At 43.9% G+C, this 19,721-nt stretch overlaps 2 protein-coding genes across 6 annotated transcripts in view; one reads left to right on the plus strand and one right to left on the minus strand.

Annotated features, from left to right (window-relative positions):
* The window catches only part of RPAP3 (RNA polymerase II associated protein 3), a 53,319-nt gene extending 43,631 nt beyond the window's left edge, over positions 1–9,688 (minus strand). Inside the window, exons 1-2 of one of the 4 annotated variants that reach the window (XM_032802440.2) lie at positions 9,626–9,688; positions 214–372 (exon numbers count right to left, since the gene is read on the minus strand). In XM_032802440.2, the coding sequence (XP_032658331.1) occupies positions 214–366 (153 nt within the window). In that variant the 5' untranslated portion in view covers positions 367–372; positions 9,626–9,688. Of the gene's footprint in view, positions 1–213; positions 373–1,494; positions 1,618–9,459 lie in introns of those variants that run through there. The other 3 variants (XM_032802441.2, XM_032802439.2, XM_032802442.2) reach the window with 3 other exon arrangements.
* A 32-nt stretch (positions 9,689–9,720) lies between these two features.
* On the plus strand, positions 9,721–18,960 carry ATP23 (ATP23 metallopeptidase and ATP synthase assembly factor homolog). Of its 2 annotated transcripts, XM_032802445.2 has the most exons (6): positions 9,721–9,982; positions 12,004–12,049; positions 12,142–12,223; positions 13,174–13,311; positions 15,174–15,257; positions 18,426–18,960. In XM_032802445.2, the coding sequence occupies exons 1-6, from the start codon at positions 9,805–9,807 to the stop codon at positions 18,627–18,629; spliced, it is 732 nt and encodes a 243-aa protein (XP_032658336.1). In that variant the 5' UTR covers positions 9,721–9,804; the 3' UTR covers positions 18,630–18,960. The 2 variants fall into 2 exon arrangements, with proteins under 2 accessions (XP_032658336.1, XP_032658337.1); XM_032802446.2 differs by lacking the exon at positions 12,004–12,049 and having other exon boundaries at positions 9,723–9,982.
* Positions 18,961–19,721: the final 761 nt, after the last annotated feature.

Here is a 19,721-nt window from a genome sequence, read left to right on the forward strand (position 1 = left end):
TAAAAAAAAAAAAAAAAAGGGAGGGGGTTAGAAGATAATGATCCTTAGTCTTCATGAAATATCTTTGAGCAGCAGCAGTAACGTGTCCCATGACAATTAAAATGAGAATCACTTTGAATATTAATCTGTGCAAAGAAAAACAAAACTAAATGATAAATTATTAAACAAATACTACCACTTTTTATAAATAGCTGTGTTAATATTGAGATTTACCTTTTCTGGGGCACCACTCTGTTTCCTCAATTCAGAATCCATCTGCTTAACATCTTTTTCCCAGCTTTCTAATTCTCTCACAAAATCATGCAGCTCTTCAGCATTTTGCTTCATTTGCAGCTGTAGTTCTAGTGCTTTATTTGGTGAAGTCATTGTTACCTGTTGAATTTGGGGAAAAATAGGTTTTTGATGAGAATCAAAAGCATTTATTGAAGAAAACTAGTTTCAGTAAAATGAGAAAAAAAATCATGTCTGAACTCGACTGAACTACTTTGCATGCATGACTAAATCTTCCCACCGGTATGAGCAAGGCACTATGAGAAAAAGTAAGGAGACGAGAAGAGAACAAGTTATTAAAATGATAAAAAAGTTATAACTTTTCTGACATACCACAACATTTCAAAAGAAAGAAACAAGTCATGTTTTTCATTATTATGGATAAGGTGTATTGCCTCTTTAAGGAGCAAGGCAAGGATTTATCCAGAAGGTGACAACTATGTGATCTTGTACTAAAGGAAATGTGCCTTCAATAATTTTTTCAAACATCAGTCACACCATGTTGTGTGACAAACACCAAGGAAATTGGCTTTTTAAAGTTAACATTTAACAAAAAATCTGCAACTATAAAATGTACTCATTCTATAGATGCTACCTCGTGTCTGTGTACGGGCAAGAAATTTGATCAATTTAATATTTTTAGGTAGGTTTTAAATATGTACTTTCATTTTAACTACCAGGAAGGGGGAGGCTCCCAGAGGTGAACCGCAGCCACTGGTAGTTGCTGGGGGCCATGCCTGCGGATGGTCAACATCAGCAAAATGTCTCGCAGCCTGCAATCATATTACCCTGATGGACCACACGTTGCCCACCACTGCCACCACACTCTTGTCAGTTAGCAGCTGGTTTATGCCCTGAAATGTGGTTTTATCACTTACAGAAAAAATAAATAAATATTGTTTACCCTATCCAACATCACTGTGGATGTTCAATATTTTTGAACCCTCCTAAATTCCAGGTCTCAGTTTGTGGTGATGCAAAACAAATAGTTGATTATTGTTCAACTACTATGTAAAAAAGTATTTATTTTTATCAGTTTTAATTCTGTTTTCTTTACATTTAATTTTATATGTCCTTTAGTCCTGCATTGTGACAGAAGGTAAACAGAAATATCCAATTCACTGTCTCTGATTCCAGTCACTATTTTGTATATTAACATTATGTCCCCTGTTAGTTTTATACTTTCTCAATTAGATACTACTAATCTCTTTACTCTTTCCATACCTTCTCGTTTTCAGAGTCCTAGACTCCTATTTCTGGTATATCTGTTTTGAGGCAGGATGACCAGAATTTAACATTAGATAGCCTTACCTAAAACAAAGATAATATTTTCATGATCATTAACCCACATTCTTTATACAGTGTAACTTTTTGCTTGCTTTTTTTTTGACCACTGCTGCACACTGAACAGATGCTCTTCTTGAGCTATCCTGAATGATGCTAAGGTCATTTTCCTAAATTGTTGCAATGAATTTAGAACTCAGTGGAACACAGGAATTGCGGCATTGGATTAGCCCATGGTCTCGTATCCTGTCTCCAAAACGACTGGCACTAGTTGCTTCAGAGGAACTTCAAGACATCCAGCAACAGACAGATATGGGATAATCTGTCTTCCATGAAGCTCTCATCCTAATCTGTAAAAACTGTTTTAAACTTATACAAATGAAGTTTTATATCCCTTTTTATTTTTTGGTAACCATTAACTATTATAACTCTGGATAGTCTTGCTATCTGTTTAAATATCTTTGAATCCTGCTAATTTCTTGGCCTAAGTGACATCCTGTGTCATTGAGGTCCATAATCTAATTATGTGTTGTGTGAAAAAAAAAAATATCTTAGTACTGAAATTTGGCACCCTTCCGTTTCTCTTGTTCTTGCTATTCTATAGCCTGTTCCTTATGCTTCCTAACATCTTGTTTTTTTGCAAATGGGCAGAGGTCTTCATTGAGGTGAGCACACCAATGCTCAGGTCCCTTTCCAGCATTGATCCTGCTAATTTAGAACCCTGTAAAGTGTATTAGCATGTTTAAGAGTTTGGAGGATAGGGGCCTAAGCAAAAAACTTGGAATTCCTTTGCACATTAAAGTCTCTATTCATACCTCTCAATCTGCAGAGGACAATAAGAGATTTTAATTAGGGAAGCCTTTAACCAGGTGAACACAGTAAGGATCCTTTCTGAACAAATTATGACATTTTGGCTTATTATTCCTCAGGCATGTGCTGAAAAGACATGCTGCTAAAATTAATGTGTACAGTTATATGCATAAGGGAAGTGGGGAGGAAAGGATGCTCTATGGTGGACCAGTCACTAGACTGGGAGTGTCATAGACTTTAAGGTCAGACAGACCTTACCCACCCACTGAAAAAGACCCCTCCCCATCTTTCGCTGAGTTAATGAAATCCTCAAATCATGGTTTAAAGCAGGGGTAGGCAACCTATGGCATGCTTGCCAAAGGCGGCATGTGAGCTGATTTTCAGTGACACTCACACTGTCTGGGGTCTTGGCCACCGGTCTGGGGGGCTCTGCATTTTAATTTAATTTTAAATGAAGCTTCTTAAACATTTTAAAAACCTTATTTGCCTTACATACAACAATAGTTTAGTTATATATTATAGACTTATAGAAAGAGACCTTCTAAAAACGTTAAAATGTATTACTGGCACACAAAACCTTAAATTAGAGAGAATAAATGAAGACTCAGCACACCACTCCTGAAAGGTTGCCGACCTCTGGTTTAAAGACTTGAAGTTACAGAGAGTTTGCCATTTACACTAGTTTAAACCTGCAAGTGACCTGTACCCCATGCTGCAAAGGAAAGTGAAAAACCCCAGGATCTCTGCTAATCTGAACCGGAAGAAAATTCCCGATCCCAAATTTGGCAATCAGTTAGACCCTGAGCATATGGGTAAGATCCACCAGGCAGATACCCGGGAAAGAATTATCTGTATTAACTCAGAACGCACCTCATCTGGTGTCCTATCTCCAGCCGGTTGGCCGACTGCCAGTAGCAAAAATCCCCATGGGCCACATGCCATTGTAGGCAGTCCTGTTATAGAAGCCCCCACGGCTCCCCTGAGCTGTTCCAGAACTTCACTCCTCTAATGGTTAGAAACCTTTGCCTAAACTTGTTGATGGCCAATTTATACCCATTTGTTCTTGTGTCCACACTGGCACTTAATTAAAATAACTCTTCCCCTCACTCTTATCTAGTCAGGAGACCTAGAGTCATTCACAGCTCTGCCACAGACTTCCTATGCAATCTTGGGCAAGTCACTTACACCTTGATCCACAAAGGTACTTAAGTGCACTTACAATTTAGGCACCTAAAACCCAGTTTTAAACTCCATCAAACCCCACAGGCACCTAAACGCACCTGGTGCCTAAGTTTACAGGTTCCCTCTGCATCTAAATTTCTACCTCTGGGCACTTACACTGCTGCCTCACTCTCAGCATCTAGATGCCTAACCATGCACAAACCAAGAAAAGACAGGTATTCATCTGCCTACCTCGTGCGCAGAGCCCAATTCGGTAGGTGGACTGAGGGTACCTTTCAGATCAGGTCCCATTCAAAATCTGCTAGAAGGAGGAGTTTTCTTACAATATTTAGCCCAGTGGTCACCTGAGATGTGAACGATCCAGGTTCAATTCCCCGCTCTGCCAGATTGGGAGGAAGGATCTGACATCTCAGAAAGATGCTCTAATCACTAAGCAATGGGATATTTTGATGTGGTGTGACACTGTATGCAAGCCACCTGCCAAAGGATATAAAAGGCAGCGGCAACATCTTCATTTTATCTTCAATCCTGCTTCTTACCTCTGGAGTAAATTCTTTGCAAACTGAAGTTCTGAAGAAAGGACTGAATAACCCACCCAAGCTTTGGATGTGTTCCAGATAGGGATGTAAATATCATTTTAAAAAGTATTTGTTTAAACTGTAAAAATTATATTGGTTAACCATGTAACCCGTTAACCAATTTGGGCCTCACAATGCCTAGGACGACAGCTCCCCTCCCCTTTGCCCTGGACAGATGGGGAAGGGTGGCAGAGGATGGGGGTGCAGGACACAACAGGCCTAGCCAGGAGAGCTTTGGGCAGTTGAGGGGGCGCAGCATGCTCCTTCCATCCTCACTAACCAGGAAAAGGGAAAGGAGTCCCAGGTAACTAGTTTGTCCTGATGTGGCCTCCACAGATGCTCCATACCACCCCAGCAGCAGCTTCCTTTCCCTTCAATTATCAGCTGAAGCCGCAGCACCAACCAGTGTGCTGTCCGCCTCCACAGCCAAACCCCTTCCAGTGGCAAAGGGGGGAGGCCGGGGCCTACTTTACCCCCCTATTGGGCCTGAAGCCCCTGACCCTCTCCCCAGCCTAAACGCACTCCCCGACAGGCTGGCCGCCCCTGCAAAGCCCCCAGACTGGCAGTTTCCTTGTCCTGCTTACCTGCGCTGCCAGGTGTTTCCTGGCCTAGCCTAGCAAGCAGTATCCTTCTGCCAGCTGCTTGGAAGCAGATGGGTGAATGATGGAGGGTTAACGGTAAGACCAATACTTACTGGTTTATCATTTAATATTTTACATCCTTAGTTCCAGAGGGACTTTCAAGCCAGCAAACTCACCAATACTGCTTAAGATCTGATATATGGACTTTGAAGTTTTATGTATGTATCTGACTACTTGGACCATTCAGCAACTCTCTTCTTGTTCTGTTATTTTTTAATAAACCTTGAGTTTTAGATCCTGAAAGATTGCCTGGCAACGTCGTATTTTGGATAAGATCCAAACTAATATTGGCCTGGTAATGTGACCGGCCCTTTGGGGTTCAGAAGAACATTTTGTATAGTGAGCAGAGCTTTTAAATAACTCCTCACCTTACTGGAATAAAATAAAGAGAGCTGGGTAATTCCTTACCCTCCCCCTGCACTCCCCAGTTTCTTGCTAACCACTGTGGGGAATCAGAACAGTTTGCCTGGGGAATCTAATGTCAGAGTTCACCACCATTTTCGAGAGCATCTGCTCTCCTTTTCGCAGCCTGCCCTGACTTTGGCATTTTCAGTGAGGGCTACCATGGGCACCCCAAGACACATGAGGCACCCTGAATCTCTGCAGTGGTAGCTGCTTAGCTTTGGATAAATACTTAAATAATCATTGGAGCAGGGAGGCTGGACCCGAGGTCTCCTGGGTGCCCTACCAGTTTACAGAGTCAGTCCAATTTTTCTGTGGCCCAATGGCTACTTAAGCATTGATTCGAAGTAGAGTAGCTTCGACAGAGAAGACTAAGAGCACTTATCCGATTACTCCAAGAGATGGGTTCTTGGCTACAGATCACTAGCTGAGACAGGTGCCTCCTCATTGCCCAAACTGAGGCATCTACCCTTGTGAGAGCAACTAAGCTTAGGACACACACCCCAAAGGCTATTTCAGGCAGGTTTCGCTTTCCTAGAATGTTGGCTCTGTAGCTCAGTGATTCTCAACCTTTTCCAAACAACTGTGTACCCCATTCAGCAGTCTGATTTGTCTTGTATAACCCAAGTTTCAACTCATTTAAAAACTACTTGCTTACAAAATCAGACAGAAAAATACAAAACAGTCACAGCTCACTGTTAGTGAAAAACTGCATACTTTCTCATTTTTATCATCTAATTATAAAATAAATCAACTGGAATATAAAATTTATACTTACACTTCAGCGTACGGTATATAGAGCAGCATAAACAAGTACTAATTTGTTATTATGTCACTAGCGCTTTTTATGTAGCCTCTTGTAAAACTAGACAAATCTCTAGCTGAGTTGATGTCCCCCCTGGAAGACCTCCGCGTACCCCGGTGTAGATCCAGGGCCGCCCAGAGGGGGGGGAAAGTGGGGCAATTTGACCCAGGCCCCGGGTCCCGCAGGGGCCCCCGGCCGCGACTGTGTGACTGTGTCTGATACTCCCCTGACGGGGCCCCGCTGGCCGAAGCAGCTCTGCCTCTCCCTCCCAGAAGCTAGGCAACCAGAGATGCTGACTGCTGAGCTCAGGCACAGCCAGCCGCTGGGGGAGGGGGAGGGGGAGGCGTACCTGCTCACCTGGAGAGACACCGAGCGAGGAGCTTCTTTCTGGTCGGGTGGGACTGGGAGACAGGATGGAATAATCTCTGCAGTGACCTCACTCACCTGAACAGCTCCTGGGACTTCCAACCGTGAGTGTTTGACCCTGTGATTCCCCTAGGTTTGTAATATTGGGGTTGTTGTGGTTTCAGGGTGTTGCTGTTTAGGGTGAGTTTGTGCCTGCCTGGGTCTGTTTCAGACTAAAGTTGGGATCATGTAATGTAACCAGGAAAAAAGCCCCCGGTCTGCAATATGGCACGACAGGCTGAGACTTTTATCTCCCCCTATCTCCCTGCAGAAGGGGAAACTGAGGCACGGCATGATCTAATTCCCTTTCCAAATTATTTGGAAAGGAAGGGGACTGGGGCTCCTATCCAAACCAGTTCCCTTCCCATCAACTCTGTTTTCCCTGCTGCAAGACCGCTGTAGGGGCTGAAAATTTCCATTAAACTATGGCTCCTTCATTTGCCCTGCAACAATAAAATAGACGGCTTGCGGGGGGGGGGGGGGGGAGGGTTGCAAAACAGGGTGAATTTAGCAGAGGGTTGAGGGGTGTGATGAACTGGGACTGTTCTTAATGTTTGCTCTGAATACTGTGTTGGTGCCTCATGTGCCCTAGCCCTAGGCAGTTCTTAAGTATCTAGGTGGTGGGATAAGGGTGTGTGATGATTGCTCATACTAGTTAATAGTAACAATGGGTTTCAAGTTATTTCTTTTGTTTACTACACCCTCTAAAGTGTGAACAGAAATAGATTTACAATCTATTCTGCATTGTTGGGTTTTCTCTTACCACTGTCCAAATTACACAACCTTAAATAGTTCTGTCCCAATGATGAACTTACAGGAATATTGTTGCCCTATCTTTGAGCTTTATTATGCTTACATTTATTTATCTTTACATGTATTATTTATTTATTATGCAATATAGTTTTCAAATAGAGTTCTTTTTAACAAAGGTGTAGAAGTTAGGTTGCCAGGGGCTAGTTAGGTAGAATGATGCCTTGATGTGGTGCAGGATCTGGCAATGAGAATGGTTGCCTCCTGCTTCCTCCTGGGAAGAGGAGAGAAGAGGTCCTGCTTTCAGGATTAAAGAAGTCATGTTAAATTATACTTTCCATTTCCTTTTTGACACAAAACATTGAATTTGTGGCTCAGACTGCAGCTTACCTCTCGCTGTTGTAAAATGCGTAGAGTATTACAGTGGCCAGAGATCAGTATATGATTACATGGCATGCAAAATTATCTGGGGATATCAAGATGAGTTCAGGATACTTGCTTTTTATCCTTTTTCATATATTTTCCCATGTAATTTTTTTAAATGATTTTTTTTTTTACAACAAAAAGATGTTGAAGGGCAAGATAGCTGTTATGACAGTCCACCTTTGGGACTCTGGTTATTGGTTAATTATATATTTTGTAATTGTCTGTTTACCAATTGTTAACATATTTCTGACTTACCAGATCCCTCTCATTGGGGCCAGTAGATCATGCAAAGTGTACTTAGGCACATTAAACTAGAACTGTCCAAGCACAATAGACATCACTGGCCAATATCCAAATCTGAAGTCTGCATGATCTAAAACTAATCTGGCTGCTGAGACCATGGCTGAACCGACATGGCTTGATTCCAGTCATGAATTGGCCAAACTAAAAGTTGTCCTGCACTCACTACATTCACTTTCCTGTACTTCAGTATTTACTAGAAAGAAATCCAAAAAGAATCCAGGGCTGTCCAGTGAGAGGGGTGGGGAATCCTTTTGCCTCTGTTTCTGAAATGGCCAAGATGAAATGTGTCCAACACACTTGAAGCCTTCTATGTTTAGATTGGTTCAGGATTTCCCTACAACACACAACTCCCTACACCCACCAACATTTCCCCAAACACCCCTCCACCCAGTTTGTGAATTAATTATGTGCATTGTTGCAATTTAGTGATTGTGAAATTTGAATTGAAATTGAAACATTAATACATACTTTAAAAGCATATAAAGTGTACGATAAAATACATGTATCTGAAAAAGTATAAAAGATTTGAAAAGTATGAGCATAGACTAGCTTCCTTATACATCTTTGGTTTTTATGACGATGCCAGTGCATTCATTTCGGTGACGTTGGCCAAGTTATGATTTGTAAGCAAAGTCTAAATGAGCTCTCCCTGACAGCAAGTGATGAGCTGGGGACTGGGGGAAAGGCTTCAGGACCAGATTTTATTTACATTCACACCTAATCTACCTAGGTATCCAGCAAACAGATCTGTGTTGTCCCCAAGTGATAGATTTTGGCTGGGGTTGGGTTACAAATCACTTGAATGCCGGGGGTGAGGGAGGTGGGAATGAAATGTTGTTCTTATTTTACAAGTAAAAGGCAATAGAACTGTAATTAGCCTGTGCTGATTGAGAACATCAAGAGAGAGGGTGGGGACAGGTGTTTTGCTTGCTGGTCTGCCTGAGTCACAGGTACTATTTGACCTGCCCCTTTCCACTGTTTAAAGACAGAGCTGATTACGCTCCATAGATAGTCTTTTGTTTTGTTAAGTGACCACTGAAATCACTGATAATCAGGTCTAAGTGGCAGGGCCGCCGAGAGGGGGGGCAAGTGGGGCAATTTGCCCCAGGCCCCACAGGGGCCTCCTATAGTATTGCAACTTTCTTTATGGAAGGGGCCCCCGAAACTGCTTTGCCCCAGGCCCCCTAAATCCTCTGGGCGGCCCTGTGTAGATCACAGTTTAAGGTGCCTAACTCTCCCATACACCGTTGCGGCGTCCAGGCACCTGGCTCAGTGGCCCCGAGTGCTCTTCCTAGGACGCTCGGCGTTGCAACGCCTAAGTGCCTTGTTGACCCAGGCCTTACTCTCTCCCTGCCTCAGTTCCCCACCTACAGACTGGCCAGCAGCGCCGCTCACAGCCCGCTGGTGCCCCGAGGGGCTCAGCCGCTGCCCTGATGAGGGCGGGAAATGGGTCAGGTCAGAGGCCTGGCGCCTCACGTGTCCCCAGCAAACGTGGCTGCTCGGGCTCATCCCCCGACAGGCGACCCCGACAAGGAGACCAGGGACCCAGCCGGCCCGCCCCCAGCCAGGTTGGAACGGCCGCCTCGCGCCCTCCAGACCCCACCTTGCGCCGGGTACCGCCTCCTCCTGCCGCTGCTAGCGCCGCAAACCGCGGCTGGCCCGTCCCAGAGCGCACCGCGGCCGGGGCTGGAAACAGAATCACCCGCGCGTCTAATGACAGGGCCTCGGCCCAGCTGCCGCCCGCGCAGCCCCGCTCCGCGACCACTCACCCGAAGCGACCGTTACCTCCGGTGTCATGGCTGACAGCACCGCCCCTCGGCTCGCAGCACGTGGTGCGCAGCCGGCCCTGTGATTGGCGGGGCGGGGCGGGGGTTGACCTTTGCCTGGGAACGGTCGCTGCCGCGAGCATGTCTCGAGCCGGCCTGTGAGCGCTCGGGGAACCGAGCCCATGGATCGGAGCGAGCCGCGGCCGCCGCCGCAGGAGGTGGCCGAGGGGGAGGATTTCGGTTACCGGCTCTTCCCGGAGCGGCGCAGCGAGGCCAAGCCGCAGCGCAGCTTCCTGTTCACCAGCCTCTTCACCTTCAACCACAAGTGCCAGGTGATGCTGAAGATCGCCCTGGAGACAAGTAGGCACCGAGGGGGGCGCCCGGACCCTGTGGCCTCCGCAGGGTCGGTTCTGAGTGCGGGGTTGGAGGGGCCCGCCAGGCCGGGGGCTCAGAGCTTCTCCTCCGGGGGCCTGGAGTAATTTGCCGCCAGTAGCAGTTAGCGATAAACTGCTCTCTGGCCTAATCGCCCCGGGACAGGGGTAGCGAACTGTAGCCAGTAGCAGTTACTGATCTGTGAGGTTGTTCTGATTTGCTGACTTGTCCTAACCTGAGACTGGTGTGGGATGGAGGCAGAGTCTTCAGCTTCCAAACGACCCCGCCTGGTGTACATAAGTATCAATTACTTCTTTACAGAGTGAGGTCATTTAAACATCATTTATGTTGCAGCTTCATTTACTGTGCTAACAAAACATAGCAACTGCAATACTAGAAACACAGACGTCATTGCTAAAACTACTTAGCAAGTACGTATACTTATTTTCAATGAGTATTTGGTGTTAAAATACGAATTAAATATCACCATGACAAGCATCTGCACAATAACTAAGATAAATGATGAAGTGCTAAGATCGGTGGGCAAACTTTTAAGCCCAAGGCCCACATCTGGGTATGGAAATTGTATGGCGGGCCATGAATGCTCACAAAATTGGGGTTGGGGTGCAGGAGGGGGTGAGGGTTCTGGCTGGTGTGCGGACTCTGGGGTGGGGGCAGCCAGGCCTCGATGTGCCAGATGGGGGGGGGGAGAGGCGCTCACTGCCAGTGGCTCTCCGTCCCTGCTGCTCCTGGCGGAGGCACGGCTAGGCAGCTCTGCAAGCAGGCATGTGCCACACTGCCTCTGTCTGCAAGCGCTGCCCCCCGCAGCTCCCATTGGCCACAGTTCCCGGCCAATGGGCTGGAAGCCACAGAGTTAGCACTCGGGGATGGGGGATAGAGGCAGTGTGCCTGCAGAGTCATCTGGCCGTGCCTCCGTTAGCAACAGCTGGGGTAGGCAACTACTTGCCGGGAACCGCCAGAGGTAAGTGCCCCCCATATGGCACCCTGCGCCCCAACTCCCTGCCCCAAACTTCCTCCACCCCACAGTCCCTCCCATGCCTCAGCCCCTGCCGGCTCCACATCAACTGCACTATAAATTGGACTTTCAGTGCAGATCAGAAATGCTGGTTTTTAGAGCTGGCTGGCTTGTGAAGTGCTGGATAAAAGAGCTTTTACTGTATTGATCTTGGCAGTGCAGTAGGCGGAGATGGGGGGGACATTTGGAGTTTTTTGGCATCTGTGAAGATGTAGGAATTGGTGTAATTGTGAGTAACTTGATGTTTCTGTTAAAGTGATAACCTCCTAAAAGCTTCTTCATTGTTCTTGGGCTTTTGTCTTGCTATGTAACGTTCCCTGTTCATCTTCCATATCTGCACTAATTCTGGCTAAGTAAATTAAGAAGATAACCTTCCAGAAGTGGCTGCTATATGTTCTTTTTACCCAGAAGGCCTTTTTCTGTAGATTGAGGGGATATGCTAACTCTACACTTAGGCTCCGTTATTATACACTGAGGCTGGGTGTGCACCACCAGTGCCTCAGCCCTGTAGTATAGACACTTACTACAGTATTGGAAAGGGACTTTTCTCATCGTCATAGTAAATCCACCGCTCTGAGAGGCCACAGCTAGGTCGACCAAAGTTTTAGGCATAATGTCAGGCCAGACCTCCACCTAAGTTCTGTACAGGACTCAGAAGTAGTGGCCTCTATACAAGCATTTGCTATTTAAATAATGTCTGTGTGCTCTGCAGTGAATTGAGCATTGTATGGCTTTGAATGTCATTTTTTTTATTAATCTGAATTGGGACAATTTGTAAATTGACTTTTTCATCCAGTGCTTTTCAAAGAAAGTCACAATGCACTTAGTTTAAGATGCAGTGTCACATCATCACCATATAATTATTAATTGCATAAATCGCACTTTGTAATTTATCTTATATAATAAAAAACTGAACTTTACTTGCTGTACAAAACTTTGTGTAGAGAAATTGATTGCAGCACTGTTTTTCTAGATCCGTATGCTCAACTTCTTCTTGATGCTATGAAGCAGTCTGGCTGGTAGGTCAATCTCTGACTTCTGTGTTCTGTATTGACTTCTATAGTGATCCTTAGCAATCTTGCCTCTAAGTTCATACTTCTTGACCTTTCAGCACTGTTCATAAAGATCGGCACTTTGCCTGTGAAGACTGTGATGGGTGTGTCAGTGGAGGTTTTGATGCTGCAACATCACAGGTGGGCGTTGATTTGACTGTTTTTCAATAGCCTATAAAGTGAAAAAGGAGATCGCAAGAACATGTATTTATAATCAGAATCAGATATTTAAATAGTGTTGGCAGTTTTATTTAAATCCATGAAAGAAAGTTAACCTTAAAATCTGGTAGATCCATGCTTGTGCTTAGATACTGATGTTTCTTTGTGAAGTGCTTTGAGCTCTGCTAATGAAAAGCAGTATGTAAGAGTTATTATTTGGAGATAACACCATTAATATTAGTCCACCGCAGGTTGAAGTGATGGTTAATGGAGAAAAATAGTGGGATCCTCAGTGATGCAAATGACCTGCCTGGGACCTTTGAGGGATTATAGGATAAATTATAAAATGAAAGAATTAGGGTTAGCTTTAATTTGTTTAAGGAAATATGAGTTAAAGATTCCTTTAAATCGAAAAAAAGGGCTGCGTCATATGGACGGGTCCAGGCTTAAATCAAGGTAACGCTGCTAAATTTGACTTAAAATCGTAGTGTAGACCAGGCTTTAGTCTTGTTTTAAGTACAGGGGACTGGACTAGATAACCTACTGAGGTCTCTTCCAGTCCTACGCGTGTATGATTCAATGATTATGGCTCTAAGAACCCCTGGGTTTAGGCCATTTGTAAGTATCTTGATCAAATGCTTTTCAACTTTTTTTTTTTTTTTTTTTTTTTTTTTTTTACTATGGGGATATAGTATAGGTCTTATTAGTTAGGCTTTTAGGCATGTTTAGAGCAATTGTATAAATAACATTTGACCTTTGAATTTAATAAAGGAATTATGGTTAAGTTAGTGTTGTAGTGGTTGCCTGCATAAATAATTCCAACAGGACAAGGAGAAGTTGAAAGCCAGTAATACTGTTCAAAGCTAGTATACTCTTGCAATGAAAATTCCTTTAGAAGAAAGTTAAAGACTTCCTATATTTTTGTTCTACAGATTGTTCTATGCCAGAACAATATTCATCAACAATCCCATATGAACCGAGTAGTTACACATGAACTGATTCATGCTTTTGATCACTGTCGTGCACATGTTGACTGGTTCAGCAATGTCAAACATTTAGCCTGTTCAGAGGTAAGTCAATGTGCTTGTCACACATGAGTAGGCTTCTTTCTTGAGTCCGAGTATTACTTACTGGTGGTTATCAGAGGTTTTAGTGCTAAGCCAAACATTCTGTTCTGTCCAGACATAATTCAGTATAACTCCCTTCTTCATCCCTTTTTTGTTCTTTTGTTTATTCATTCTAGAGACCAGATTTGTTCAAAGTATAAGTTGAAATACTATGTTTTGGAGTTTAGCAAACAAATGTAATACATAATAAGTATTTATCTGCTTCTGATACGTAATTATCACATTTCAATAGCTACAGAATAAAAATGTGTAGATGATAGTGCAGTATTTATAAAGTTCCTTTTTCTACAAATATTGATATTTTGCATAATCTTCATAGTAGTATATTAGAGTTCAAAAGTAAGGTTATTAACAAAAGTGACTCTTCCTGTAAAAATATTTACATATTATTTCATTGACTGTAGCCTTAATAATCATAAACCTCTGTTCATGGCACTCTAATCCTTTCTTGGAGAGTAGTTATTACCAGATCATTACTGAGTGGCACATAGTTGCTTGTGTAGCATGGAGAACTTGATAGATTATGAAACGAAACTAAACTACTTACACAGGTTACTAATAGTTCATTTTGGAATATGAACTAGAATTATGTGAAGTATATTTCCATGTAAATGTCATCTTTGTAATTTTGATAAAGTAGAAAATTTCCTCACTGTAACAAAAAAAAAATTATTCAATGCCAATAAAGATAATGTAAATATATGGAGTTAAATGGTGTCTGTGTCATTTTAGCTTAAAACGTTTAGGAATACTTTCCAACAAATGTAAAGAATGATATCTGGAGTTGATAGCAGAAACTTACAGGTTTCATTGTAAAAATTGCAGATTCAGTGATCTGCCCTAATGAGAGAAGTAACGTAACAAATTTGCTACGAAAAGGTCGGATTTTATAAAGGTACATAAAATTGTATATCATACAAGATTTAACACAAGATTGGGCTCGCACTTTTTTGGGAATTGCTTGTTTGTACTTTTTGGCCCATTTTTTGTGTCGAAACAACTTTTGCTCTTTCAATCTTTTTTAAATTCACCAGTACAAATACTAGCTTTTTCCTCTTATGAAACAATTATTTGTTTTTTTTCTGCACATGATTTCCATAATTTTTTATTTTTTTTTAAATTTAAACTATTAGAGCAGCGTTTCCCATTGCAGAAGGTAGGCTATACCATGGAAGTCCCAGACTAGTCTGGAGGAGGGAGAGAGTGCGAGGAAGAGAACATCAAGGGGTAGGGAAATGTGCATGACTCTGTCTGTACTTCTCTTAATGCAGCTCTGTTCTTGCTACTATGGAAGATGCAGCAGGTGGTTCTTTGAAAGCCACTTGCCTGCCTGCCTTGCTCTTAAAGCAGCCCCTAATGTAGATGGTAACAGGAGCATCTCACAGAGTTTAAGTTCAATCAGTGCCTCACAGATCTAATTTTTTCTTCTCTACTCCCTGATCACTCATTTCAGCTGCAAGAGCATGTTTGACTTGCCCCCCCTGGAGTCACCAGTGGATATTACCTCCAGAACAATATGTAGCCTTCTATAGAAGTTAGTGGGGGGTGGGGAGGGGGTTACTATGAAAAGGAAAAAGCAAAAAAGTACAGGAGAAAGCAAAATCAGGGGAAAAGATGGTGGTCAATGAACCATGCCCTGGCATAGCTGACACCAAGAGAGCAAAGAAGAATTCAGTCTTCCCCAGTTCAGCCCAATGAAGGAGAATCCACGAGAAGAATACTGGAAACTACTTCATTATATTAAAATGGAAAAATCAGAGCATTACAGTAATTCTTATTTTCTGTGGTCTCTGTTTTCATGATAGATTCGAGCTGCTAATCTCAGTGGAGACTGCTCACTCATAAATGAAATGACCAGATTTAAATTTGGATTAAAACAGCACCATCAGGTAAAGAAGACTGTGCCTTGTAGATAATGCTGACTTATGTTAAGGAACAGTACAGTATGGCTTTGGACTTTATTATTGTACTCCATCAAGCGACACAACACCTCCTATTAAATTCCTAGCCAGAATCTTACCACAGAAAAACGAGTAGATGACTGGAAATCATTTTAATCTTTTGTATAACTTTATATTGCCCACCTACCTGTCCATCCATTCATATCTGACTTTCCCCTCCCACTCCTCTAAACCCACATTTTCCCCTCCAGCTCCCTCAGCTTCAGTCCTTTTCCTCTCTGCCTCTCTTAGCTTCCCCTTCAAGCCATCCCTACATCTCTGTTTGTCTAAGTTGCCTCATATGACTGCCCCACACTCCTCAACTCCCCACCCACCTCCCTCAGCTCACTCCTATATCTGAGGTGTTGGCTGTCATTCTTGTCAATTTCATGGTTCCATCCGGAAAGCTGGAGTGAGTGGGAGGCTCCCACTGGGGAGCCTGACTGCACAGAGGAGCGGGGAGCTGAGAGCCATCGGGTGGGAATGCCCTGGGCTCCTGATGAGGAGCCAAAAGCGCAGGGAACTGAGAGCCCAGGCAGGGCGCCAGTTGGGGGCAGCCGGATTCCTGGCGGGGAGCTGCGTGCGGAGCTGAGAGCCCACCCCACCCACACCCCCACACTCCCCTTCTTAAGTAAGTGGAAACACTCCTTGTGAGGATGCACACCGCTGATGAAAGGAGGATAGTGTGGACATGGACCACCACAGTAGTACTGCAGTGGCTGTAAGTTGACCTAACATAGGTTGACTTAAGTTTTTAATAGAGATGCCCCCAGTGTCCCCTCCATCCATTGCCCGCTTTGCAGTTTCTCCTTGTACCTGGCTCCTCTCCTTCCTTATATATGTCTCCTAAGGAGGAGGGAGAGAAGAAATTGCTGCTGGATGGAAGCCTGATTGGTAATTCCTCCTGTGATGGGTTGGATCACAGAAACCTACTTGGGGGTGCCAACTGAAGTGCCAAGACTACTTCTGCCCCTGCTTTCCCTACCAACCTAGACACGCTTACTGGCACAAACACAGACCCAGGTCTGAACCACAAACTTCAGGCTTAACTGAAAGCAGCTTAAGAAGTGTTCCTGTCTTTAATACTCAGATGCCCAACTCCCAATGGGGTCCAAACCCCAAAGAAATCAGTTTTACCCTGTATAAAGCTCATACATTGTTCGCCCTCTATAACACTGATAGAGAGAGATGCACAGCTGTTTTCTCTCCATAGAATTAACTCTGGGTTAATTAATAAGTAAAAAGTGATTTTATTATATTCAGAAAGTAGGATTTAAGTGGTTCCAGGTGATTACAGACAGAACAAAGTGAATTACCAAGCAAAATAAAACAAAACATACAAGTCTAAACCTAATACAGTAAGAAAACTGAATACAGATAAAACCTCACCCTCAGAGGTGTTCTAGTAAGCTTCCTTTTGCAGACTAGTCTGCTGGACCCAGACTAGAAGGAATCACCCACACCCCCTGCAGTTACTGTCCTTTGTTCCAGTTTCTTTCAGGTGTCTTTGGGGGTGGAGAAGCTATCTCTTGAGCCAGCTGAAGACAGAATGGAGAGGTCTCCCGGGGATTTAAATAGACTTTCGCTTGGGCTTGGGCACTTGTTTCCCCCCCCCCCCCCCCCCAATGATGAATCCAGCTACAAAATGGGTTTTGGAGTCAACGAGCAAGTCATGTGTCACATTGTATGACGAGTTAATTACCAGCTAGCCACATCCTGGAAAACTCAGATGTGGATTGGCTCTTCAAGTTCATTGTTGGCTTAAGGGCTTTGATTGGGCACTTACTGAGAATGTCTTTTCTCAGGAAGCTGACCAGCTGCTTCACTGAGGCTACTTAAATAAACAGCATACAGCCCATATTTCATAACTTTGAGTACAAAATGACGCATGCAACTAGGATGAATATATTCAGTAGATCATAACCTTTACAGAAATATGTTACATGGCATATGTAGCATAAAACATATTCCAGTTATGTCATGTATACATTCGAGGGGATGTTCGATGGATGGGCTCTGAGTTATGCAGAGAATTCTTTCCTGGGTGCTGGCTGGTGAGTCTTGCCACATGCTCAGGTTTAGCTGATCGCCATATTTGGGTGTGGAAGGATTTCCTCCAGGGCGGATTGGCAGGGGCCCGGAGTTTTTCCCTTCCTCTGCAGCATGGAGCATGGGTCACTTGCTGGTGGATTCTCTGCAGCTTGAGGTTTTCAAACCAACATTTTGAGAGACCTTCAGTAACTCAGTCATGGGTTAGGGGTTGTTTCAAAGTGGATGGGTAGGGTTCTGTGGCCTGCTTTGTGCAGGAGGTCAGACTAGATGATCATATTGGTCCCTTCTGACCTACGAGTCTGAGTCTATAAGCAAATCCCATAAAGCATTATGGGGTGCAATGTCACAACGCCTCTGTCTCCCATGCCCTTTCAGGGGAGAGGCATAGGCAGGCAGGGATGGAGCTGAGCTGGCTGCAGCCTCTTCTGCCTAGTCAGAATAGAACAGCTCCTGGCAGTAGGCTCCTGTGAGAATCCTGCTCTGTCCAAGAGCTAAATTGCAGGTGGCAGGAAGAGGAGAGCTGGCTGAATGCTGCTGCACAAAGCTCCTCCCCTCTCCCTCCCCTGCCTCCTGCCCGCAGCAATCAACTGGCTTGCAGTGTTGGGGGGGGGGAGGGAGGGGGAGCCTGCACACCAAGTCCTCGCTCCTCCCTCCCTCCCGAATGCTGCACGCCAGCAGATTGCCACGGGGAGGAGGGGGAAAGCGCTGATCCACAGGGTCTGTTGGCCGGCAGAAGGCGCTGTGAAGAAGGCATAGGGGAGCTGCCAGCTGTGGACAAAGCAGGCAGCCAAACAATGTTATAGCGAAGCATTGCACAACTTTAAAAGGAGCATGTTCTGTAATTGAGCAGGGATGTAAGATTGAAACAACATTAAGAGAGAGGACGTTAAGTGGGGAGTTACTGTATTTGGAATGGTGTCAGTTTTCTGTAATACACAACTAACCTTAATGTTGATATCCGTGCAATAGGAACTAACATTTGGATAGATCTGTACAAAATGGTTTGTAACTTGTGACCTTAAATCCTCAAATCGTAACTGCAATTTTTTTCCTCATTTCTCTTAGACTTGTGTACGAGACAGAGCCATTCGCTCCATTTTGGCTGTCAGAAAAGTTAGCAAAGAAACAGCAGAAAAAGCGGTGGATGGAGTTTTTGACTCCTGTTTCAATGATCATGAACCATTCGGAAGAGTCCCACACAGTAAATCAGATGCCAAGTATGCTTACAGAAACTTTCAGAACCGGGATCGATATTATGCAAATTTGTAAAGGTGACTGTTAATCATTAACAGTGCTGTCACACTGAAAACATAGCGCATATACCTGGTGCTGGTGAAGAGAGGAAATTCTGGCAAGTAAACTACAATTTTGTATGGAAAGCTTACACAAAAGCCAAGTTCCCCTGATGAGTTAGAAATAGTCTGAGTAAATGAACAAGAGCTGTAAACCATGTATTTTCTTGCCTGTTTTTCAATGTTTCTTTTGACATATCAAATTTTTAATCCATATATTTCAATTCATGTGTAAATCTGCTCAGTCCTATTAAGAATGTTTCAAAATGTCTTTTATATTTACTGAATAAAGTGATTTAAGATGTTCAGATTTTTACAAATTGTGTTGTGTCTGCATATGATACTGAAAATTGAGCATTCTTTTTTCAAAGTGGGTACCTAAAGTTAGGATCTTAAATCCACATATGGGCACTTAAGGCTAGGTCCACAAAGGGATTTAGGTGCTGAACTGCTGCTTCAGGTGCCTAAGTCCAATATTTAGATCCTCAAAACCTCTACTTAGGCACCTAACATTTTTGGTGATAGACAGCAGTGCCCATGCTCAAATTTTGACACTCAACACTTAAGCCCTGGCAGGATTCACAAACTAGGCGTTCTCCTGCCTAACTCACTGATGCCGTGGTAGTGCTCAGATGCCACTTTAGAGGATGCGTACCAGATTGGGCTCCATACAAAACACAGCTAGTAGCAGTGGCGTGATTCCATCAGGCGCCAGGTCACCTAGTTAGGTGTGCAACACTGAGCCTAAGTCTCCTTTGTGAACCTTCCCTTTAGGGCTTGTTTATACGGTACATTAGTGTAGAACCAGCAAACATGTAAATTCTAGTGTGCACCAGCATGTTGCACACAAACAGTCTGTTTGGACTCTGCTGTGTGGACTGAAAGTTACCAAGAGCACATTGACAGAGTCCCACTTGAAACATGACTATGTCAACATGCAGCAGGGTCCATATGCGTCCGTTAGTGCATCCTAGAATTTACACCCTAGTTGGTGAGCAATAATGTACTATGTAGACAAACCCTTAGACTCCTTTGAAGATCCAAGCCCTAAATAAATGACTAGATTTTC

The sequence above is a fragment of the Chelonoidis abingdonii genome, chromosome 1 (genome assembly GCF_003597395.2).
Source record: "Chelonoidis abingdonii isolate Lonesome George chromosome 1, CheloAbing_2.0, whole genome shotgun sequence".
Classification (NCBI taxonomy): domain Eukaryota; kingdom Metazoa; phylum Chordata; order Testudines; family Testudinidae; genus Chelonoidis; species Chelonoidis abingdonii.